The sequence below is a fragment of the Callithrix jacchus genome, chromosome 15, assembly GCF_049354715.1.
Source record: "Callithrix jacchus isolate 240 chromosome 15, calJac240_pri, whole genome shotgun sequence".
Lineage (NCBI taxonomy): Eukaryota > Metazoa > Chordata > Mammalia > Primates > Cebidae > Callithrix > Callithrix jacchus.
Window position 1 is genome coordinate 65,920,834 of NC_133516.1, and position 19,747 is coordinate 65,940,580.

The 19,747-nt window shown below is 48.3% G+C and overlaps 1 protein-coding gene across 1 annotated transcript in view; it reads left to right on the plus strand.

Annotated features, from left to right (window-relative positions):
- The window catches only part of CAV3 (caveolin 3), a 182,986-nt gene that overhangs the window by 159,983 nt on the left and 3,256 nt on the right, over positions 1 to 19,747 (plus strand). The window contains exon 2 of the mRNA XM_035276170.3: positions 9,018 to 9,184. Within this exon, the coding sequence (XP_035132061.1) occupies positions 9,018 to 9,184 (167 nt within the window). The remainder of the gene's footprint in view (positions 1 to 9,017; positions 9,185 to 19,747) is intronic.

Below are 19,747 nucleotides of genomic sequence, written 5' to 3' on the forward strand. Positions count from 1 at the left end.
GGGGAGCTTTAAAAATTACCAGTGCCCTTATTCTAACCCAGACATTCTCTAATCACTGGTCTGGGGTGTGGCCTGGGCACTGAAATTCTTTAAAGCCCATGAGGTCACAAGCCCCAGACTGCAGATCCCCCCTCAGGCTGGGCCATTCTGCCCCATCCCTGAGCTTACAACCCCCACTCCTCTTGGAGTCAGCTGGGCATGTGATCTCTGATTTTCTAGCCCCACCTCTCCTTGTTGTCTCCCCACACTGAGGCTAGGTATCCCTGAATTTATTTATTTTTATTTTTTTGAGACAAGGTCTTGCTCTGTCACCCAGGCTGGAGTGCAGCAGGGTGATCTCAGCTCACTGCAACCTCCGCCTCCTGGGCTCAAGTGATTCCCCTGCCTCAGCCTCTCAAGTAGCTGGGACTACAGGCAGGCACCACCATGCCTGGTTAATTTTTGTATTTTTAGTAAGAACGTGGTTTCACCTTGTTGGCCAGCTGGTCTTGAGCTCTGACCTCAGGTGATCTGCCTGCCTCGGCCTCCCAAAGTGCTGAGATTACAGGTGTGAGCCACAGCACCCAGCCCCTGATTCTTTTTTTTTTTTATTGTATGTTAGGTTCTGGGGCACATATGCAGATCATGCAGGATTATTGCATAGGTACATACATGGAAATGTGGTTTGCTGCCTCCATCCCCCCAACACCTATATCTGGCATTTCTCCCCATGTTATCCCTTCCCAACCTCCCCATCCCCTGCTGTCCCTCTCCCAGTTTCCCCCAACAGACCACAGTGTGTGATGCTCCCCTCCCTGTGTCCATGTGTTCTCATTTTTCAACATCTGCCTATGAGTGAGAACATGCAGTGTTTGATTTTGGGTTCTTGTGTCAGTTTGCTGAGAATGATGGTTTCCAGATTCATCCATGTCCCTACAGAGGACACAAACTCATCATTTTTTATGGCTGCATAATATTCCATGGTGTCTATGTGCCACATTTTCCTTATCCAGTCTATCATCAATGAGCATTTGAACAAACGATGTAACAAAGAATACAGCCCCTGATTCTTATGGTAATGGTTGCTCTGTCAGTTTTCCTACAGCTCAAAAGAAAGGGGTGTGTTTCTCATCCTCATGTCTATCAAAACAGAGATGACCAATGAGGCTGTGCATATCTTTCACCTGGCCTACTTCATTCATTTACCTTGAGGGTGTTTCTGTTTGTGACCCTGATGTGTTCCTCGCATCAGACTATTATTATCATTCCTATTTTACAGGCAAGAAAACTGAGGCTCAAGGTCATACACCTTGTGACTAGCAGATTCTCAGGTCAATTGACTCAGAAGGCCAAGCTTTTAAGATCTACAGAATTCTGCCTTCTTCAAGTGAGCTACCCTAGACCCCTACCCTACACTATTCCCAGAGAGCACTGGCAGTTGGAAATTCCTCCTCAAATGAAGCCCCCAATCTGCTTTTCAGCTGCAAACATGAAACTCATATAGAAAGAGAGGGAGGGAAAGAGTTTAGGGGGCAGGTGCCTGTTGGCTGTCCACCAGGTTCTGCTCAGCTGGGGGCCAGCAGTGTCTTTACTGTCTGGATGGACTGCCCTAGAGATGCGGCCCCAGGATTTACACAGAGCCAGTGGCTGCTGGCTGGAAAGGAATCTAGGAACAGGCAAGAAGCACAGGAACCCCTGACTGACCAGAAGTGTGGGATTGAGGGGACACAAAAGGCAGAGAGGAGGTGAGAATATGGATCACACCTCCTGACTTGGAGCAGAGGTTGAAAGGATGCCCTTTGGATATGGAAGAAGGAACACAGGTGACCTCTGAAAGCTGGAAAAGGCAAGACCACAGATTCTCCCCTAGATCCTCCAGAAGGAATGCAGCCCTACCAACGCCTTGATTTGAGAACTTGTGACCTGTAGACCTGTAAGCTATGTTTAGCTTATATGTTTAGGATATAAACATATCCTAAAATAACACCCATGTTATTTTAGGATATGTTTATGGTTTATCCTAAACATATCCTAAAGCATATCCTTTATTACAGGAGCAATAGGAAACCAATACAGTTAAAAGTTTGGGTCCTTCTAGCATATATTAGTTTGCTAGGGCTGCCATGACTACAGACTGGGAGCTTACATAGCAGAAATGTATTGTCTTACAGTTCTGGAGGCCAGATGTCCGAGATCAAGGTGGGTAGTCATGCCGCCTCTGAAGGCATCAGGGTAGGCTCGATTCTAGGCCTCTCTCTGAGCTGCTGGTAGTTCCCGGGCTTGTGGTAGCAGAATTCCAATCTTCACATTGTGTCCTCCGTGTGTGTGTGTGTGTGTGTGTGTGTGTGTGTGTGTGTGTGTCTACATACTTAAATATCCACATTTTATAGAAATATTATGTTGGCTGGAATCTAATATTACCAGTCATATTGGATTCCAGTCCACCTTAATGACTTTAACTCTGATCATCTGCAGAGATCCTATTTCCAAATAAGATCCTGTTCACAGGTACTGGAGGTCAGGACTTCTACGTCTTTTGAGGGAATACAGTTCAACCTCTAACACACCATTACTCCTAAAAGTTGCCCTCCTCTACAAATTGCAGAGGAAGAGGGCAATACTTCTCTCCCTGCAAGAAAGTGACCCTCCAACTTCCTCTCTCTGCTCTCCAAGCTCAATGCCATAGGCACCAGAGACCAACACCCAGTGCTCTGGGGCAGTGTTCACCCACCCACTCAGTGGAACTTCAGCACATGCTGCAGAGATCTGGGGGTGCTTGAGGGCCTCCCTCATTCCCTACAAGACTGGGAAATCCTCCCAGTCAGGATCCATGTCTGTCCGTGTTCCTAGGTGTTTGCCACCTACCTACCCCAGCAGGCAGCATGCCAGGCCCTCTGTTCATCATTGTTTTTTCTTGTCTGCCTCCCCAGCAGAACTGTGCAATTTGCCAGGTCAGGGTCCAAGTCTTCTTGACTGTTTTATCCTCAGCATCTGCTACATGCTGCACACCCAGTAAGCATGTGTTGATATCATGCATTATTCATCTTCATTTCCTATCCACGGAGCCTAGAAAAAAACACCAGAACGAAGTCACTATGTGTTGAATGAAAATATGGCCCCAGGAAAGCTTCCCTCCATGCAGAAGAGTTGAATTCAACCTGTTTTCAAAGAAGGCAGTGTGGTGTATGAGGTGGGGCATGCTCTGAATCTCTAGGACACTGTGTGTGGCTCACATCTGAGACTCAGGCCAGATGAAATTGAAGCCAACTCTTTTTGACTCAGAGACAAAGATCCTATGGGAGGCTAAGTAGACAGAGACAAGGAGGAGCAATGACTTCTCTCTCATCCTCACCCTCACGAATTCTGCAGAATGAGGTTTCAGACAGAAGCAAGAGCTCATCTTCAGGGCACCAAGTCTCTGGAACATCCTTTGGGTCTGGGGTACACATCACGGAGCTCAGAGACATGTAGAAACCCCAGCCAGAGAACCCTACCCAAGCATCAGGACTCTGTGAATTCATAAAGACATTGTGAATGTCAAAGCACCTGATATTCTCAGAGACTGAGGCTCACCCTGGGCTTTGCTGAAAGAAAACAGCAAATGCTATTCCCACCCACAAGAATACATGCCCCTTCCCCACAGCCTGCTCCAGCATGGTCTCTGAACAGGGGGTTTTCACTGTTGGTCCTGGAGGCTGGAAACATTTCCATCTCTTTTCTTGCACCTGGGAAGCAAAGCAGGTTCTACCTGAGTATGGCAAGGGCCAGTCTCCACTGTCCTGGCCTCTGCTCTTGGAGGGGAGTATGGCAACTTGGAGTTCACTTACTCATTCTCATTCTCTGATGGAAAATCAAGGTGAGGGTGGAAGGAATCTCAGTTAGATGTGGGACTCAAGCCAGAGCTATCTTCCTCCAGGTGGGGGAAGAAGGTAAGGAGAGAGAGTCTGCTGGCTTGCACATGAAACTGAAGCCATCCAGACATGGCTCAGGGCAGCACCAGCCCAAGATGGCTCTGATGACCCAGGACTCTAAACAGGGTCTGCAAACTACATACAGCCCATGAGCCAAAATCTTGTTTTTATGATATGGCTGCCACTTATTTTTGTAAATAAAGTTTTACTGAAACACAACCATGCCCCTTTGTCTAAGCACTTTCTATGGCAGCTCTTGAGGTGCCATGGGGACAGAGGTGCCCCACCAAGGGCAGAGGTGAGTGGTCGCGAAGGATGTCATATGGCCCACGGAGCCTGAAACCAGGACAGTGAAACCAGGATAGGGGCCCATGCTTGGGAGACGCCACAGTGTGGTTTCACCTTGTTAAAATTTGTAATCATTTTTTAACAGGGGCTAAATGTTTGTTTTTCTCTGGACCCCTCAACTTTAATGCAGCCAGTCCTGCATTAAAGATTTACTATATGGTCCTACAGTTTGCCTGTTCCTCTACTTTTTTAGTCCTTGGTTCCCTTTCACTTCTCCACCTTAATGTTTCTGGACCCAGAAAGCCAGCCCCTTTCTGGAGCAGCCTATTACATCTCTGGGAAGCTTCAAGGCAGTCCTTCATGGTACCTTTACCTAGATCTCTATCAGCTATCATTATCGACAGGGCCAACTGTGAGCCAGACCCTGGGTTGAGTCAGGCCAAAGTCTGCCACTTACTCACCAGTCCTTGGGACCACCCAGAATAAATCTCATCCCTTATACCTTCAGAGATTTGAAGAAAGTTCTTCTGTCCCTCCTGCTGAGTCCTCTTTAGAACCCAAAATTGTTCTGTTTCTCACAAGACATGTTTCAAGCTCTTGCTTAAAGGAGCTCCTTTCCCTGTAGATATGATCTCAGAGATCCCTCTTCAATCATGGAGCCCAAATAGAACTCCAAGTGTAGTCTGACTGGAGCAGAGGTGGGTAGAACAATCACCTCCATTATTCTAGAGTGCTTATCTCCATTGGTGCATCCTGCATCCTGAGATCATGCTGTCTATTTTGGAACCCATTCAAAAAATCTCCCAGATCCCTGATGGTATGAAAAGATGGTCTATTATGCTCATTATATAGGTGAGTAAACCAGTGTTTGGAAGGGAGTGGCCTGCTCATGGGCATACAGCAGCTCTTCTGTCTCCAAATCCCATGCTTTCCCCTCCACCTACTTGAGACTTTTTGGGCCTTCAGTTTCTTCATCTGTAAAATGGAAAAGCTTGGTCTCTTCCAGCTCGAGCATGCTGTGATTTGTTCTCTAAATGCCGACCCCAAAAGCCAAGTCACGAAGAAAACAGAAGCTCTCAGCACAAATCTAAAACTTGTAGGAAAAGTAAAAAAGCTTCCTCTCCTGCTGATGGTTCTAGACTTGCCAGCCTTGGAAACATGTGCATGAGTGATCGATCTTGCTTGTTAACAGCAGCCCTAGACTTGTTAGCTCACTGAGTTTTCAGACCATGGCACCATCACTATCTTAGCGAGTCAGCCCATGTAATCGTTCCCTTTCCGGTTACTTCCGCTTTTCACACTCCACAAATTCATCTTCCTGCACATCCCACTTTCAAAATTATTTTCTCTCTCTTTTCCCTGGCAAGCCAAATAACAACAACAACAATAACAAAAATCCTTTAAAATAAGAACTCAGCGTCCTCCATAAAACCCTAGACACAAATGTGCTCGGAAAGCCACTCTCTCTCCTTAATTGCTTTCTCTTGTTATCTGCATCACCCCAGGGTTGACTTGAGAGTTTCATCTGTCAGTACGTTCTCTTCATAACATTTTTCTGTGAGTACACAGGCCCTCTGTTGCCCCGTTAGCTTTTCCCACTGTGCTGGTGGCACAGACTCACGGGCAGGAACTACAGGCAGGTTTTACCATCTACATTTGACTAGTAAGAACCCCGAGGCTCAGAGAGGGGGCTCAGAGCTGCTTCAAGATAGGGTCAAGAAAGGACTAATGGTTCCCAGATTCAGCGCTCTTTTCACCAGCATGGGTTTTGGAAAGAAGATTGTCATGAGGAAGTGAGAGATTACTCTTTCTCTGCCTCTGGCATCTGGTCCTTTCCTCTGTGCCTCTCTGATTCCGCTTGTCCTTCTGGCCCAGCTGAAGTCCCCTTCCTTCCTGTGAAATCCACAATGTGTATTAGTTGCTCCACCCCCTTGGCCCTCAGAACTCATCACCAGCTAGGGGCAGTAACCCTTTCAGACAACAAATGAGCCTCCTTACACACACCAAGGGTGCCTTAGAATGAAGCCAAGCACGTAATGAATCTCAACCAACAGTAGTTGCTATTGCCATTAGCGCTCATTGTTCCAGTGACTATGATTGTGAAACAAGCTCCCCCAAAGTCCGGTGACATAAAAAAAAGATTATGATCATGGACTCTGTGGTTTAGATATTCAGACATGGCACAGAGAAGACAGTGTTTCTGTTTCATGGTGTCTGGGGCTTCAGCTGGAAGACATGAAGGTTAGGGAAGACTTGAAGCCTGGGCACTAAGAACAACCAAAGCTTTGTTCACCCTCATGCCTGATGCTGATGTTGGCTGACAGCTGGGACCTCAGCTCCTCTCCATGTGGTCTCCCCACATGGGCTGGTGGGGCTTCCTCCCAGCATGGTGACTGAGGTCCAAGGGCAAGAATCCTGAGAGGAGACAGCCAGAAAGCCAGCCAGGGAGGGAACACAGACCCTCCTTCCTAGTGGAAAGAGTATCAATCTCATTATCCTTGGAAAAGATGGCCTTCCATAATCACTATTATTATCCCATTATTATCATTTCCCGTTTAGGATGATGAGTTCTTCCAGGTTGCTCTTCCATCCCTTGTGACAAACTGCCATTGGCTGGCCCACCTTTCAGCAGACGTGTCTGGTTCTATAGTGGACAAAGCATAAGCTCAGGCTTAGATTTCTGCCACATCCCTTGTGAATACAAGCAGCAATGTTCTTTCTTTCTTCTGATCTCTTTGCAAAATATTTACATACCTGGGACCAGGGGGGACCTGGGGACCCAGGCAGGGGAATGGAAAAACAACAAAAAAAGTGCTACCTCTGAATCCTAAGAGAGCTGGGGACAAAGTTTTCTAGTTGCCTTCCATTTATCCCTACTAACACTGTGGGGCTGAAAATCTGCTCAGCTAAAAATCCACAATTCCATCATCATTTGCCAAGAGAGGAGTGACCAATGAGATATAAACAGAAGTAGTTGGGTGGGACTTCTAGGAAAGCTTTCTAACAAAGCCAACTCAGTTAGCAGATGTCGTTTCTTGCCCCTGCCCCTTCCTCTTTCTTCTTGTCCAGACTCAGAGATGATGGCTGGAGGAGCAGCAGCCATCTTGTGCCTATGAGTTGGCTTTGAGACTAGCAGAACAGAGGATGGGGGTCCAGATGTCTGATGACATCATGGAGCCACTATAGTATTTCTGAACTATTTGTGTTAAGTGAGACAAAAAGTCCCTATCTTATTCAAGCCACGATTATTTTTGTGTCCTTTGTATTAACAGCCAATTAATAGAGGCTTAATCAGCTCCGGTTTTCCCTCTCCTACCTCAAACTTCAGCCAGCTCCAGTCCACCCTCCACCTGGCCACGAGGGAGCTTCCTCATACACAAATCTGATACTGACCCTCTCCTACTTTGAAGGCTTCAATGGCTTTCCAGCACCCCTAGATAAAAACCACATTTGGCATCCTGCATGCCCCCAGGCCTGAACTGAGCTGTATCTCCTGCCTCAACCCCAGACACCCTATGTTCCAGCCACTCCACACTTTTCAACATTCCTGTCTACTCCACTCCTCAATACCCATAATCCTGTAACTTGAAGCGTTCCAGGTGGTGAGCTCCTATGTGTCTTTCCATACCTATCTGCAAAGCCACCTCCTACAGGAAGCCTTACCTGATGTCCTCAGAGTAAGTCACTGACTCCTATGGACTTCTAAGGCAAGCTCTTGGTAAATATCTCCAATGTGGCACTGACCACACAGTATTATAATCATGTATTGTTTTAATTGGTCTCCCCCTTGACTGGGAACACTTCAAGGCAGAAGTGTTTACTGCCCCCACCCCTGCTATTAGCAAATCCTGAATGAATGAGTGAATAGACACGTAAATGGAAGCACAGATCCTGATCCCTGCAGATTCAGAGTTGCCATCCTTCATGCTGCTGGGGCCCAGGGGATGGCTGAGTTATAAGAGGGCACAGAAAAACTGAGCAGGTCTCTAAGAGAGATGCATCCCATTGATGCGTGTGGAGTATCTGGGGCCCAAGAACATCCTGGGAGCTGTCACTCGGGCAGGGTGAAGGGCGGCATGAACATGGACTTCATGTTCCCTCTACCGGGATATCCCAGTGCAGGCTCAAGACGGCAGATGAGGTACAGACAGCTGGGACCTCAGCTCCTCCCATGTGGTATGGAGCCAGACTGCTTCTTCCCCAGTCTGGCTCCATACCACAGTCCATCAACTCCTGCTCCAGGTGAAAACCTCAGAAACTCGCCAAGCTCAGACCTGCTCCAGGTCACCAAACAGCAGGGCCAGGCACTGACCATCCAAAGAGAAGCCCCACTGCATCGCATTTCCAGCTCCTGAAGCCATTCCCAGGGTAGGAGAGCCCTGATAGTTATTATCTTGTCCCCATTTTACAGAGGGGGGCAGAGTGGCCCAGGGAGGTGAAGTGTGCCAAAGGTCACACAGCCAGCCAGAGGCAAAGCTGGGACCAACCCCGCTTCCCTCCATGGGCAGTGCTCCGCAAAGGAGCCCAAATGCTGAGAGCAGAGGGGCAAATTCCAGGGGCCCCAGAAGGACAGCCACAGCCACATGACACATAGGAAATCCCAGGCCCTCTGCACCCTCTCCTGAGGCCCAGCGCCCCGAGGTAGCCCCCTTTAAGGAGTGCTCAACCTTCCAGAAGAGCTCCAGTCTTAATTTTAGCTTGGAGCCCTGCCACTGGAGGCTTTAGCGAGAGGCAGGCTGAAGTTATGTGGGACAGCTGTCAGCCGGCATGCTGGGTGGGGCCTATTTAGCTGGCAGGGACATAAGTCTGGGGACACTGAATTGGTCTCTCTGCCCCAAGTATTTTCAGCCCCAGTCGGCCACACGGCCTGGATCTCCTCTTGTGGGTGCCCCAGCTCCACGATGATGGCAGAAGACCTCGAGGCCCAGATCGTCAAGGATATCCACTGCAAAGAGATTGACCTGGTGAACCGAGACCCCAAGAACATAAATGAGGACATAGTCAAGGTAGGCTCTGCGGGCCTGCCTCGGCGGCCTGAGGGTGTCAGGTTTTCGAGACATGGGTGCTTGGCAGGGGAAGGTTTCTGCTGCAGACATGGCTTCCCTGAAAAGAGGCTTGTTGCTCTGTCATCTCCGTATCACCCCCAACCGCTCCCCAAAAAAGGCTTGTAAATCACTGGAGGACCTTTAGCAAAATCAAGAGCAAAAGCCTAACCTCATCTCCATGATCCAAGTGCTAATCAGGGCAGGAGAAGCAAGTCACAAAACAAAAATCCCTCCTTACTACTGTGACGCTCCTGCCACTCACTCTTGGCCCTTGTCCTGGAAGGAATAGGAACAGGCAGCCAAGTTGGGTTCCTTTCCATGCCAGGGAGTATTTCTGCGGTTCTGCAGTGGGTGCAGGGTTAATCCCCAGAAGGCAGCTTCCAGCAGGGCTGACGGCCCCTCGAGGTGCACTCACTCCCCCGGAGCACTGGCCAGTGTCTGTCCCCAAGGCTGGGGACTACACCCAGCCCTCCCTCAGCTCCCCCTTCACCCCAGGACTAGTGGCCAGGACAGGGCAGAGGGCGCCCGGGTCCCTGAAAGGGAATGCTCTTGGGTGTTCAGCCTTCAGGGAATCTCCCGAAGTCTGAGGTTGGGCCTCCTTCCTCACGTCCTGGTGACACTAGCAGCCCTGCTGCCTCCAGGCCCACACCTTCAATCCAGCGCCCACCCATATCCAGAGGGATCTTTGTTTTTTCTTTTTGAGACATGGTCTCTCTCTGTCCCCCAGGCTTGAGCCTCAACTTCCCAGCCCCAAGCAATTCTCCCTCCTCAGCCTCCTGAGTAGCTGGGACTACAGACAAGTGCCACCACGCCCAGCTAATTTTTGTATTTTTAGTAGAGAGATGGGGTTTCACTATGTTGCCCAAGCTGGTCTCAAACTCCTGGGCTCAAGTGATCCTCCTGCTTCCCAAAGTGCTGGGATTATAGGCATGAGCCTCTGTACCTCACCCAGAGGGATCTTTCTGAAGCAGAATTCCTCTGAGAAGGGTCCCCGGCCACCAGCATCAGCGTCACTGGAGGTGCTGTTAAGAGGGCGAGGGTCTGAGTCCTCCCAGGTCCTAGGGAAATAGTTGGAATCTCAGGCCGGTGCTGTCCAATAGGGATGCTGTTAACACAAGGAATTTTTAATTTTCTGGTAGCCACATTCTAACACACAGAAGCAAACAGGTGAAATTAATGTTCATGATATTTTTCACTTAACCCTGTATATCTAAAATAGTATTATTTCAACATATAAGCAATATAGAACAATCATCACTGAACTATTGTGCAGTCTTCGAGTTTAAAATCCAGTGTGCTTCCTATACCCACTGTATATTTCAGTTCAGACTCCACATTTTCATCCAAAATGCCTGTTCTGCATTTAGACTTCATAAAATTTATAGGTGAAAATCGATTCGTACTGTTTCACACATTCTGTAAAAGTTTTTCAATAGTGAAATCAGGGTTTACATTTGAATTAAAGTTAAGCAAAATCTAGAATTCTTCAGTTTCACTACCCACATTTCAAGTGCTCAAAACTCCCGGCCACTGGATCAGACTGTGCTGCTGAGGACTTGGTCTAAAGCACAGGCCTGTATTGCGGTCTTTCAGTGGGGTCCTCCCATGCTGGAGAAGCCTGGCCTCTCCACAGGGCTGTGCAAACCCAAGACAATCTGGCCCCAAGCTGCTGCTTCTGCCTGGTTTGCTCCCACCTGCCAGCCCACCCACCAGAGTCCACTCCTGTCCCATTGCCAGGAGTGCATGTCTCCTCTCCTCCAGGTGGTGAATGCCTCTCTCAGCCTTCAAGGCCCAACTCAAATGCAACCTCCTCCAGGAAGCCTTCCCTGACTCCTCCAGGCAATTAGTTGCTCCCACTTCTGTCCCTCTGCTTCACTCAAGGCATTCCTCCACAAAAGCTCATATGCTGGATATTATATTTCTCTACATCACTGGTGATGGAGATAGGGTATATATTATAGCACAGTGTGAAAGCTGCAATGGGGAAAACTGGGAAGCAAATTTCACAAACTTTAAAGCCCTCTTTAAATATAAATAAAATTGTACATGTAAAATATTATTAGTTATGTTTTTGTCAGTGTGATCTAGCAGGAATAGTCCTGGACTTGGCTTTAATAGACTTGATTTCAAATCCAGGTCATTTTACCTAAAAATGGTAACACTGGACAAGCAAACTAGGTTTTCTAAGCCTCAATTTCCCCCTATAAAGTGGGAATAATACCATTTACCTCCACCAGGTAAACAAATCTCAACACAGTTCTGTGCAATAGAAATATAACGTGAGGATTGAATGAGATAAAGGGTTTGGAAGTGTCTAGCACGGTCCCTGGCACCTGGCAATGATAAAGAAGGGTCTCAGAGCTTGCAGTCTAGAGGGCAAGAGCGCTGAGCCAGGAGCATGCATCATGCCCAGGTAATCATCTGGTGTACCCTGGTGGGTTGCAGAGGGATGGGGAAGAGGACCCCATGGGAGAACATGGTTTCTAAAGGTCACCGACAATGGATGGTAAGTACAGAGACAGCCCTTGGATCCCTCTGAGCCAGAAGGGAGCCAGCTCCAAGCCCCAGGCCTGGATTATGACACAGAGGGAGCAGCGGGGGCGGCAGCACAGGTGTAGCAGCTTTATGCAGCCTTCCTAGGGCTGAGAACTGTTCTTTCCTGGAGGCCCTGAGCCCTAAAAAAAATAGCAAAGGATAAACGAGGGTGCCACAAATAATTTTGTCCAGAAGAAGTGGTTATTTGGTATGTTTTGGACATTCTCTGGTTTAGGGAGTTACTTGACTTTCTTTCTTTTATTTTTAATGAGTGAGAAATGAAAAAAGTTTACTGCAGAACAAGGATCATAAAGCAGACTCAGATATATAACACATATAGATTTAGGTAGATTTCGGGTCTATGTTACAGTCAGTTAAATAATAAAGAAAAGAAAGAAGGAGAGAGGGGACTGCAACTAGGAGGGATGGAGCCAGCCTGTTCAGCCTCTCGATCACCCAGGTTTTGCCATCTATGGAGGAAAAGAAAGATGGGAAGGAAGAGGGAATTGGGGAGAGAAAGAGAGAGAGATGGAGAAATAGGACAGAGGCTGAGAGGGGGGCACAGAAGGCCCTGGCAGTGTCCCAGGTGGCAGCTGTCATAGTGGCCTCACAGGTGGTAGCAAGTTTCTCATGGGCTAGGTTGACTGACACGGAAAGAATGCTGGAATGGGACCTGACTACAGAGACTCAAGTTCTGGTCCCAGACTGACACTAACTTGCTATGTGATTCTGGGGAAATCTTTTGCCCTCTCTGGGCCCAAGTCCCTGGAGCCACCAGCTGCTGATGTTTCACATTAAAAAAAAAAAGCCAAGGATGAAGAGTAGGAGGTAGACATGCTATATCCATGGATTTGACCCCCAGTAGAGGGGAGGCACCCCCTTTTGACCCTGCCCTTAAAACCAGGTGGCCAAGGACAGAAGATAAGACCTGTACACCCCAACAGACTTCAACTGTGGTCTCCACGGCTCGAGGCTGGGCCCAGGGCAGTGTAGAAGATCATGGAGATTGGAGCTGAGGAACTGGGGGCACACCCCCATTCCCGTTGCTACTTGCCCTCCTCACCAACATTGATTCCACAAATCGTGACTGAATGCCTGCTCAGCACAGGCACTGTGCTGTCCCAGAGGACATGGTGATGAGCAGGACAGACTCACTGCATGCAAACCTTCCAGCCTGTGGGGATGAAAATGTCTGCCAAAAGTCCCCAGGGCTTTCAGCTCACCAGCGGGTACACCCGAGGATGCCTTGACCTTCAGACCCAGGTTGGAAAGGTTCTAGCCCCACTACAGGCATACTTCAGGACCCCAGAGTCACTCCACAGTGCCCCAAGTTATTTCTAAGAGGGGTCAGTACCACCTCACCGACAGTGCTCTCTCTCTGTCTCCTATCTCTCTTCTCTCTCCTCTCTCTTCTTTTTTTCTCTCTCTCTCCCTCCTCTCTCTCTCCCCTTTTCCTGACTCACACATAGGCCCCCCAGGCCCTAAAGCAATGATGCTTGAGCCCAAGAGTCATGCAGGTCCTCCAGCTTCTGCAGTCAACTCCTCCCTCTTGAGCTTCTCCCGAGCTGCCCTTCAAGCAGGGGAAGGAGACAGACAGGATCCCAGCCCCTTTATGATGGTACTCCCCACCCCCACTCCACCAATATCTGCCACAGAATGCCTGACTTCTTCAGAAAAACAAACACTCATTTGCCCCTTGGCTCAGGCTACCCAACACCCAGAGGAACCAGATGCCCACCTGTGCTATAAACTCTTGTTCCAGATTTGTGTTCATCAGGGACAGCCTGTTGCACAAAGATGAAACTGACCTGGTACGGTCTACTAGAGAGGAATCCTGTCCTGGCGAGAAGATAAGATGAGAACAAGGAGAACATACAGGAGAAGGTGTGGAACACTATAAATGAGTGCCAGATTGTCATGGGAGGTTAGGGAGGAAGAATTACTTTCATCTGGAAAAATCAGAAGACAACTTTATGGAGAGGTGGCATCCATGGTGCATTATAAAAATGAGAAAAATTAAAAATGTGTAATGGAGCAACAAAGCTTTCCAAGAAGAAACAGAATAAGCAAAGGCTTTCCCAACACTTGGAAGAATGTTGAGCAGAGTTGGCAAATGTTAGAGACTGTCATTACCACTGCCCCTGCCAGTGTTTATGACAGACATGACTAATGGATCACAGCACTGCTCCAGGAAGCCATGCACCATCAGCTAGTCATATAGTGAGTACAACAGATAACATTTCTCCACTGCTCTGTCAGCAGGAGAATAATGAACTATTGAAGAGGATTAGGACAGAGCATCTGAAATGGAATTTGTAGGTGAGAAGGCAGGAAGGGCAGGTTGAAGCTAAATCATGGAGGGTCATCCAAACCACCTGTCATTCCATATTGGCAATTCCTTCCTTTTGGAAATGTCTTGCCCTCTGTCAATGACCTCTAAGAAGGGCTACATCAGACAAATTCACACTGAGGTATCAGAACTTACTGATATGAGGACTCCTGGGTGTCAACGGATGTAGAGTTTTTCAAAACGCAGTCCACTTTCCCAGGGTCCAGTGGTGGGGGCACTTATTAAAATTCAGATTATTTGGCCTTTCCTCCAGACATTCTTATTCAGCTGAGCTCAAGCCGAGACTCAAGATGGGATGAGACTACCTGAGGACAAACATGGAGTGAATGTTTGCACTTTCATGTTTGAGCATAAGTTTCATGCTGAGGCTGAGCACGGTGGCTCAGACCGGTAATCCCAGCACTTTAGGAGGCCAAGCAAGGCAGGTGGATCACCTGAGGTCAGGAGTTCAAAACCAGCCTGACCAACATGATGAAACCCCATCTATACTAAAACTACAAAAATTTAGCCAGGTGTGGTGGTAGTCCCCTGTAATCCCAGCTACCCAGGCGGCTGAGGCAGGAGAATCGCTTGAACCCAGGAGGCAGAGGTTGCAGTGAGCTGAGATTGCACCACTGCATTCCAGCCTGGACAACAAGAGCAAAACTCCTTCTCAAAAAAAAAAAAGTTTCATACTCAAACTTGTCAGCATGTCAGCAGACAAGTCCCCTTCATCTTATAGAAGATACCTGGAGCCCAGAGTTATCCCTTCTTTTCCCTAAAGACAGACTGTATCAGTTATCAATTGCTGAGTAACAAATCATTTCAAAACTTAATGGCTTAAGGAAACAACCATTTTTTTGATTTCTCACAGTTCTGTGGGTTGGTAGGACTCAGCTGGGCAGTCCCGCTGGTCTCACAGGGGGACTCTCATGCATCGCTACAGTCAGATGGTGGCTGAGGCTGCAATCACCTGGGGTTTACCAAGCTAGAACATCCAAGATGGTTCACTCACAGGCCTGGGGGGCCTGGTAGAGATGGCTGGAAGGCACAGCTCAGCTGTGGCACTGGGGTGGCCGGGCCTCTATCTCCGTGCAGTTTCAGGCCTTCTTGTTCACGTGGCCTCGCATCTGTCTCTCAAGCGGCATCCAGCAGGGCATTTCTAATTCTACCAGCCTCTAGAGCACAACAGAAAAGTGGACTTCTAACATGGGAGCTCAGTGCTCCTAAAAGTAGAAGCTGCTGGGCTTTGTGAAGGCTTAGTTCTGGAACTGGCACAGCATCCTTTCTGCCACATTGTTGTGGTTAAAGTGAGTCACAGGGCAAGCCGAGACTCAAGATGGGATGAGACTACCTGAGGACAAACACGGAGAAGCAAGACTAATTGAGGATCTTTGGAGACCAGCAAACCACCCACTAACTGCTAGTGCACAGTTGAGCCTGGGGCTCCACCCAGGGTATTTCTATTGCTCCCCATTCCAATATGCACCAAACTTCTTGAAGCCAGAGTCTGAGAGGGCAAGAGAATAGATAGGAAGAGACAAGCAGTGAGGCAAAGATCAGGGTCCAGTGGATAGACAAGGAGCATCCTGTGGCAGGTTCCCCTCTTGCTCTCTCTCTCCTTGCAGCCCTCTGTTATCTCAGTCTCTTCCCAGCTCCTTTATGTAAGTCCAAGTGCCGTTATGCCCCAGCCCAGGTGGCCTAGGTCCCTTAGGGTAGTCCTGGAGCTGAAGAGAGAGGCTGGAGGGCTCTAGGATGGGGGTAGGTATATGGTTCTACCTAGGATGCTGTCAACTTCAAGAACATCCTCTTCAAGGACGAATCAGAGATGCTCTAGATTCCAAGCTCCAGATGATTCCTGGCTACCTCTTCCTCCCATCAGGGCCAGCCTGTGCTGTGTTCTGTGCCCCCCACCTGCTGGGGTATCTGGCCCCTGCAATGACCCTGCTGTGAGGCTGACCTGAGCATCACTCTGCCAGTCCCTTACATGCCATGTGAAATGACACATGTAAGACACATGGCCTGAAACTGACAAGAATAAGGGCCAAATACGTTGTGGGTGTTCCCATGGTTATCTCAGATTGTACAGAATCCCTGTACAGGGATTTTGTTATTACCATTTATAACAAAAGATGCAGAGCTTTGTCCTTTTTACAGTTTTTGCAGCTATCACGTCATTTTCCTTCCTATTTTATAGGCTAGTGCCTCTAAAACTGAGTGAAGGACCAGTTAACATTATTATTCCAGTCCACTGTACAGCCATACTTTTGTAAAATACAATAAAAATTAATTACTGGAAAAATGAAATGCAAATAGGCATGCAGTTATAAGCTCCAACTTTTATTGTTAGATTCAATAGACACGAAATTACTGCATCAAATTTCTATGAATATTTCTAAGTACTCTCAACTTCTATAATTACCTTGTCGGAGACAGGGGGCACTGACTGTAAACTGCCCTTTAAGTAGCAAGGTAATAGGGGAAGAAGCCGGGACCCAGCAAAAGCTGTAAGCCACTCACTTGGGTTTGCTGACTCGGAATCTAACTCGGTGTCATCAGCGATCTTGGCCCAATCGTCTCTGTGTAGAGTTGAAAAAAAGCAAACAAACAAACAAAAAACCCCTAGCATCTCAGAGAAGGAAAGTGCCATACCCCTAATCACACAGTAACTCAGTGGCCAGTGGAGATTAGGACCATATACCAATCCCTCTGCTGAGAGCTATTTCCCCACCCACAGCTATCCTATTTGAATTGTCCAGGGCCCTGGATGCCTAGGGACTGAGTCATGCAGGACTCTGGGGGAGGTATTTTTGACAGGGGGTGGCTGCTGGCCTACCCCGCATCCTCAAGCAATGCCCAGCCCTGCTATCCTGCACCTTCCCCGCCCTCTTAGAGACTGTGGGGGCTGCGATGACTGGATCCAATTAACCGGGTCCCTTGCTGTTCCAAAAATAAATATGCCAGAGAAGGGGACACCAACAGAACGTGCACCATCGTTCCCCCTTCCTCACCCTCTGGCCCTCCACTCTCTCCAACTGCACACAGTGTCCTGAGCCTCAGCCTGCAGATGCAGGCTCCCAGCCCACCACCCTCCAAGAGAAACCCATCTCCTCTCTGCTTCTGGAAAGGAATTAAGAAATGAAATCACCGTGTGCTTGTGCTATACTGGCACGGCTGCCTAGAGCTGCCTGAGCTGGGCCTTATAAATATCTCCCCAAACTAGCATGCTGTGGCCAAAGCTCTCTCAATGCTCAAGTCTGAGCTGCGGAAGAGCTGTCTCCTCCCAGCCCAGCCCTCTGAGAGCATGTTTTCTGAGATTCACAGAAATTAAAGCACTTACCCCAAGGTAATCCCTGGAAACAATTTGAATGTTAGCACCAATGACTTCTGCAAAAAAGAAGAAGAAGAAGAAGAAAGAAGAAAGAAGAAGAAGAAAAGAAGAAGAAGAAGAAAGATAATTAAAAGACACATACAGAGGCCACTGGGGTAGGATTATTACTATAAGTACTATAATTATTACTGTAAGGAAAGGAGGACTCCATCCATCTTATCAACACAGACGGAGACACACACAGACACACAGACACACACACACACACACACACACACACACACATTTATAACCAGGTAGGCTAGAGAACGATCTACAATGTCAACAGAATTTCTGAGATGTCTTTTTGAAGGAAACTTCAGAGCATCTGAATGAATAATTACCATGATTGAGCAATATTACCATCAAAATAGCACCACATGCCAGGTATTGTGCTAAGCACTGCTCAAGAGGTAGTATGACTACACAAAGTGAGTAATCAATCAGTATTTATGTGGATGTGTGGGGGGGGTGGATGAATGGATGGATGTGGATGGATGGATGGATGATACATGAGCAGACAGATAGGTGGGTAGATGGATAGATGGATAGATGAATGAGTGGATGGATAGATGGCGGGTGTCAGTCCGTTCTGCATTGCTATAAAGGAATACCTGAGACTAGATAATTTATAAAGAAAAGAGGTATATTTTGGTCCATGGTTCCTGCAGGCTGTATGAGAAGCATGGCACAGGCACCTGCATCTGGTGAGGCCTAAGGAAGCTTCCAATCATAGCAGAAGGCAAAGGGAGAGCTGGCATATTCCAAGGCAAGAGAGGGAGCAAGAGAAATGCCAGGCTCTTTTAAACAACAGCTCTCACGTGAACCAACAGAGCAAGAACGCACTCATGACCACAGGGAGGGCACCAAGCCACGGTGAAGGATCCACCCCCATGACCCAAACACCTCCTACCAGGACCCACCTTCAACACTGGGGATCACATTTCAACATGAGATTTGGAGGGAACAAACGTGCAAACCATCTCAGAGGGGTGTGGATGTATGGATGAATACATGGGGAAAAAATCATCTCTGTTCCTCACAACGAGGTTATAAGAAATAGCAACCCCATTTTACAGATAAGGAAATGACGCTCAAGGAGGTGACCCCGCGTCTGGTCAGCAACTGCACAGGAATGTGAGCCCACCTTTGGAGCCCCTGTTTCCTGTTGAAGAAAGCGCTTCATAGCAACCACCACCAGCTCCAACAGCTCAGTTATTAGCCAGGCACTCTGTGCCAGGCAGTGTTCTAAGTATTATTTACATGTCTTTTTTTGGCTTTGGTTTTCTTTCTTTCTATTTCTTATTTTTGAGATGGAGTTTCACTCTTGTTGCCCAGGCTGGAGTGCAAAGGCGAGATCTTGGCTCACTGCAGTCTCCGCCTCCCAGGTTCAGGCAATTCTGCCTCAGCTTCCTGAGTAGCTGGGATCCACAGGCATGCACCACCATGCCCAGCTAATTTTGCATTTTTAGTAGACATGGGGTTTCTCCATGTTTGTCAGGCTGATCTGGAACTCCCAACCTCAGGTGATCTGCCCACCTTGGCCTCCCAAAGTGCTGGGATTACAGGCATGAGCCACCACATCTGGCCTAACGTGTCTTAATTTAATTGATCCTCCAACAACCTTAGGAGATAAAGCTAGGAAGATGAGGCATAGAAAAGCTAAGGAACTTTCTCAAGGTCATCCTACTATTAGGGAGCCACGTTGGACTCAAATGTCAGCCACGTTGGACTTCAGAGCCAGGGCTCTCCTCCACTCTGCTACCTCTGAGAGGCCAGGCACAAATGACAGGTGTGTCACCTGTAGGAATACGCTGGGGCACATGGACAAAGCAGGGAGGCTGCTGAGGGGCTGGAGGAATTGCTGGATCTTGGAGATGGCTGGGTGGCTGGGGAGAAGGGGAATGGCCCTGCCCTGGGGCAGGTTTCTCTCTGCCTGACAAAGGCCAGACCTCAGAAGGAACAGTCATGGCACAGCCAGGATCTACCCCCAGGGTCTGGAACTGGCTGGGGTAGTGGGAAGAGCACTGAATTCAACTCGGGGCACCTAGATTTGACCTGGGCCCTGTGAGAGCCTTCTCACCATACAGGTGGACAAACAGGATAGGGTGACCTGTGAATAGGGAGACATTGTCCTAAGAAATGGTCAAAAGAAAGACAAGGGGCTGCCAGGTACCAAGCAGAAGAGGAAAGGGAAGAAGTTGCCTGCTGAGATGAAGGCCTCACCCTAAAGCCTCCCTGTGCTAGCGAAGTTCCTGGGGCCACAAAGTGTCCCTAGAAGCCAGGCTAA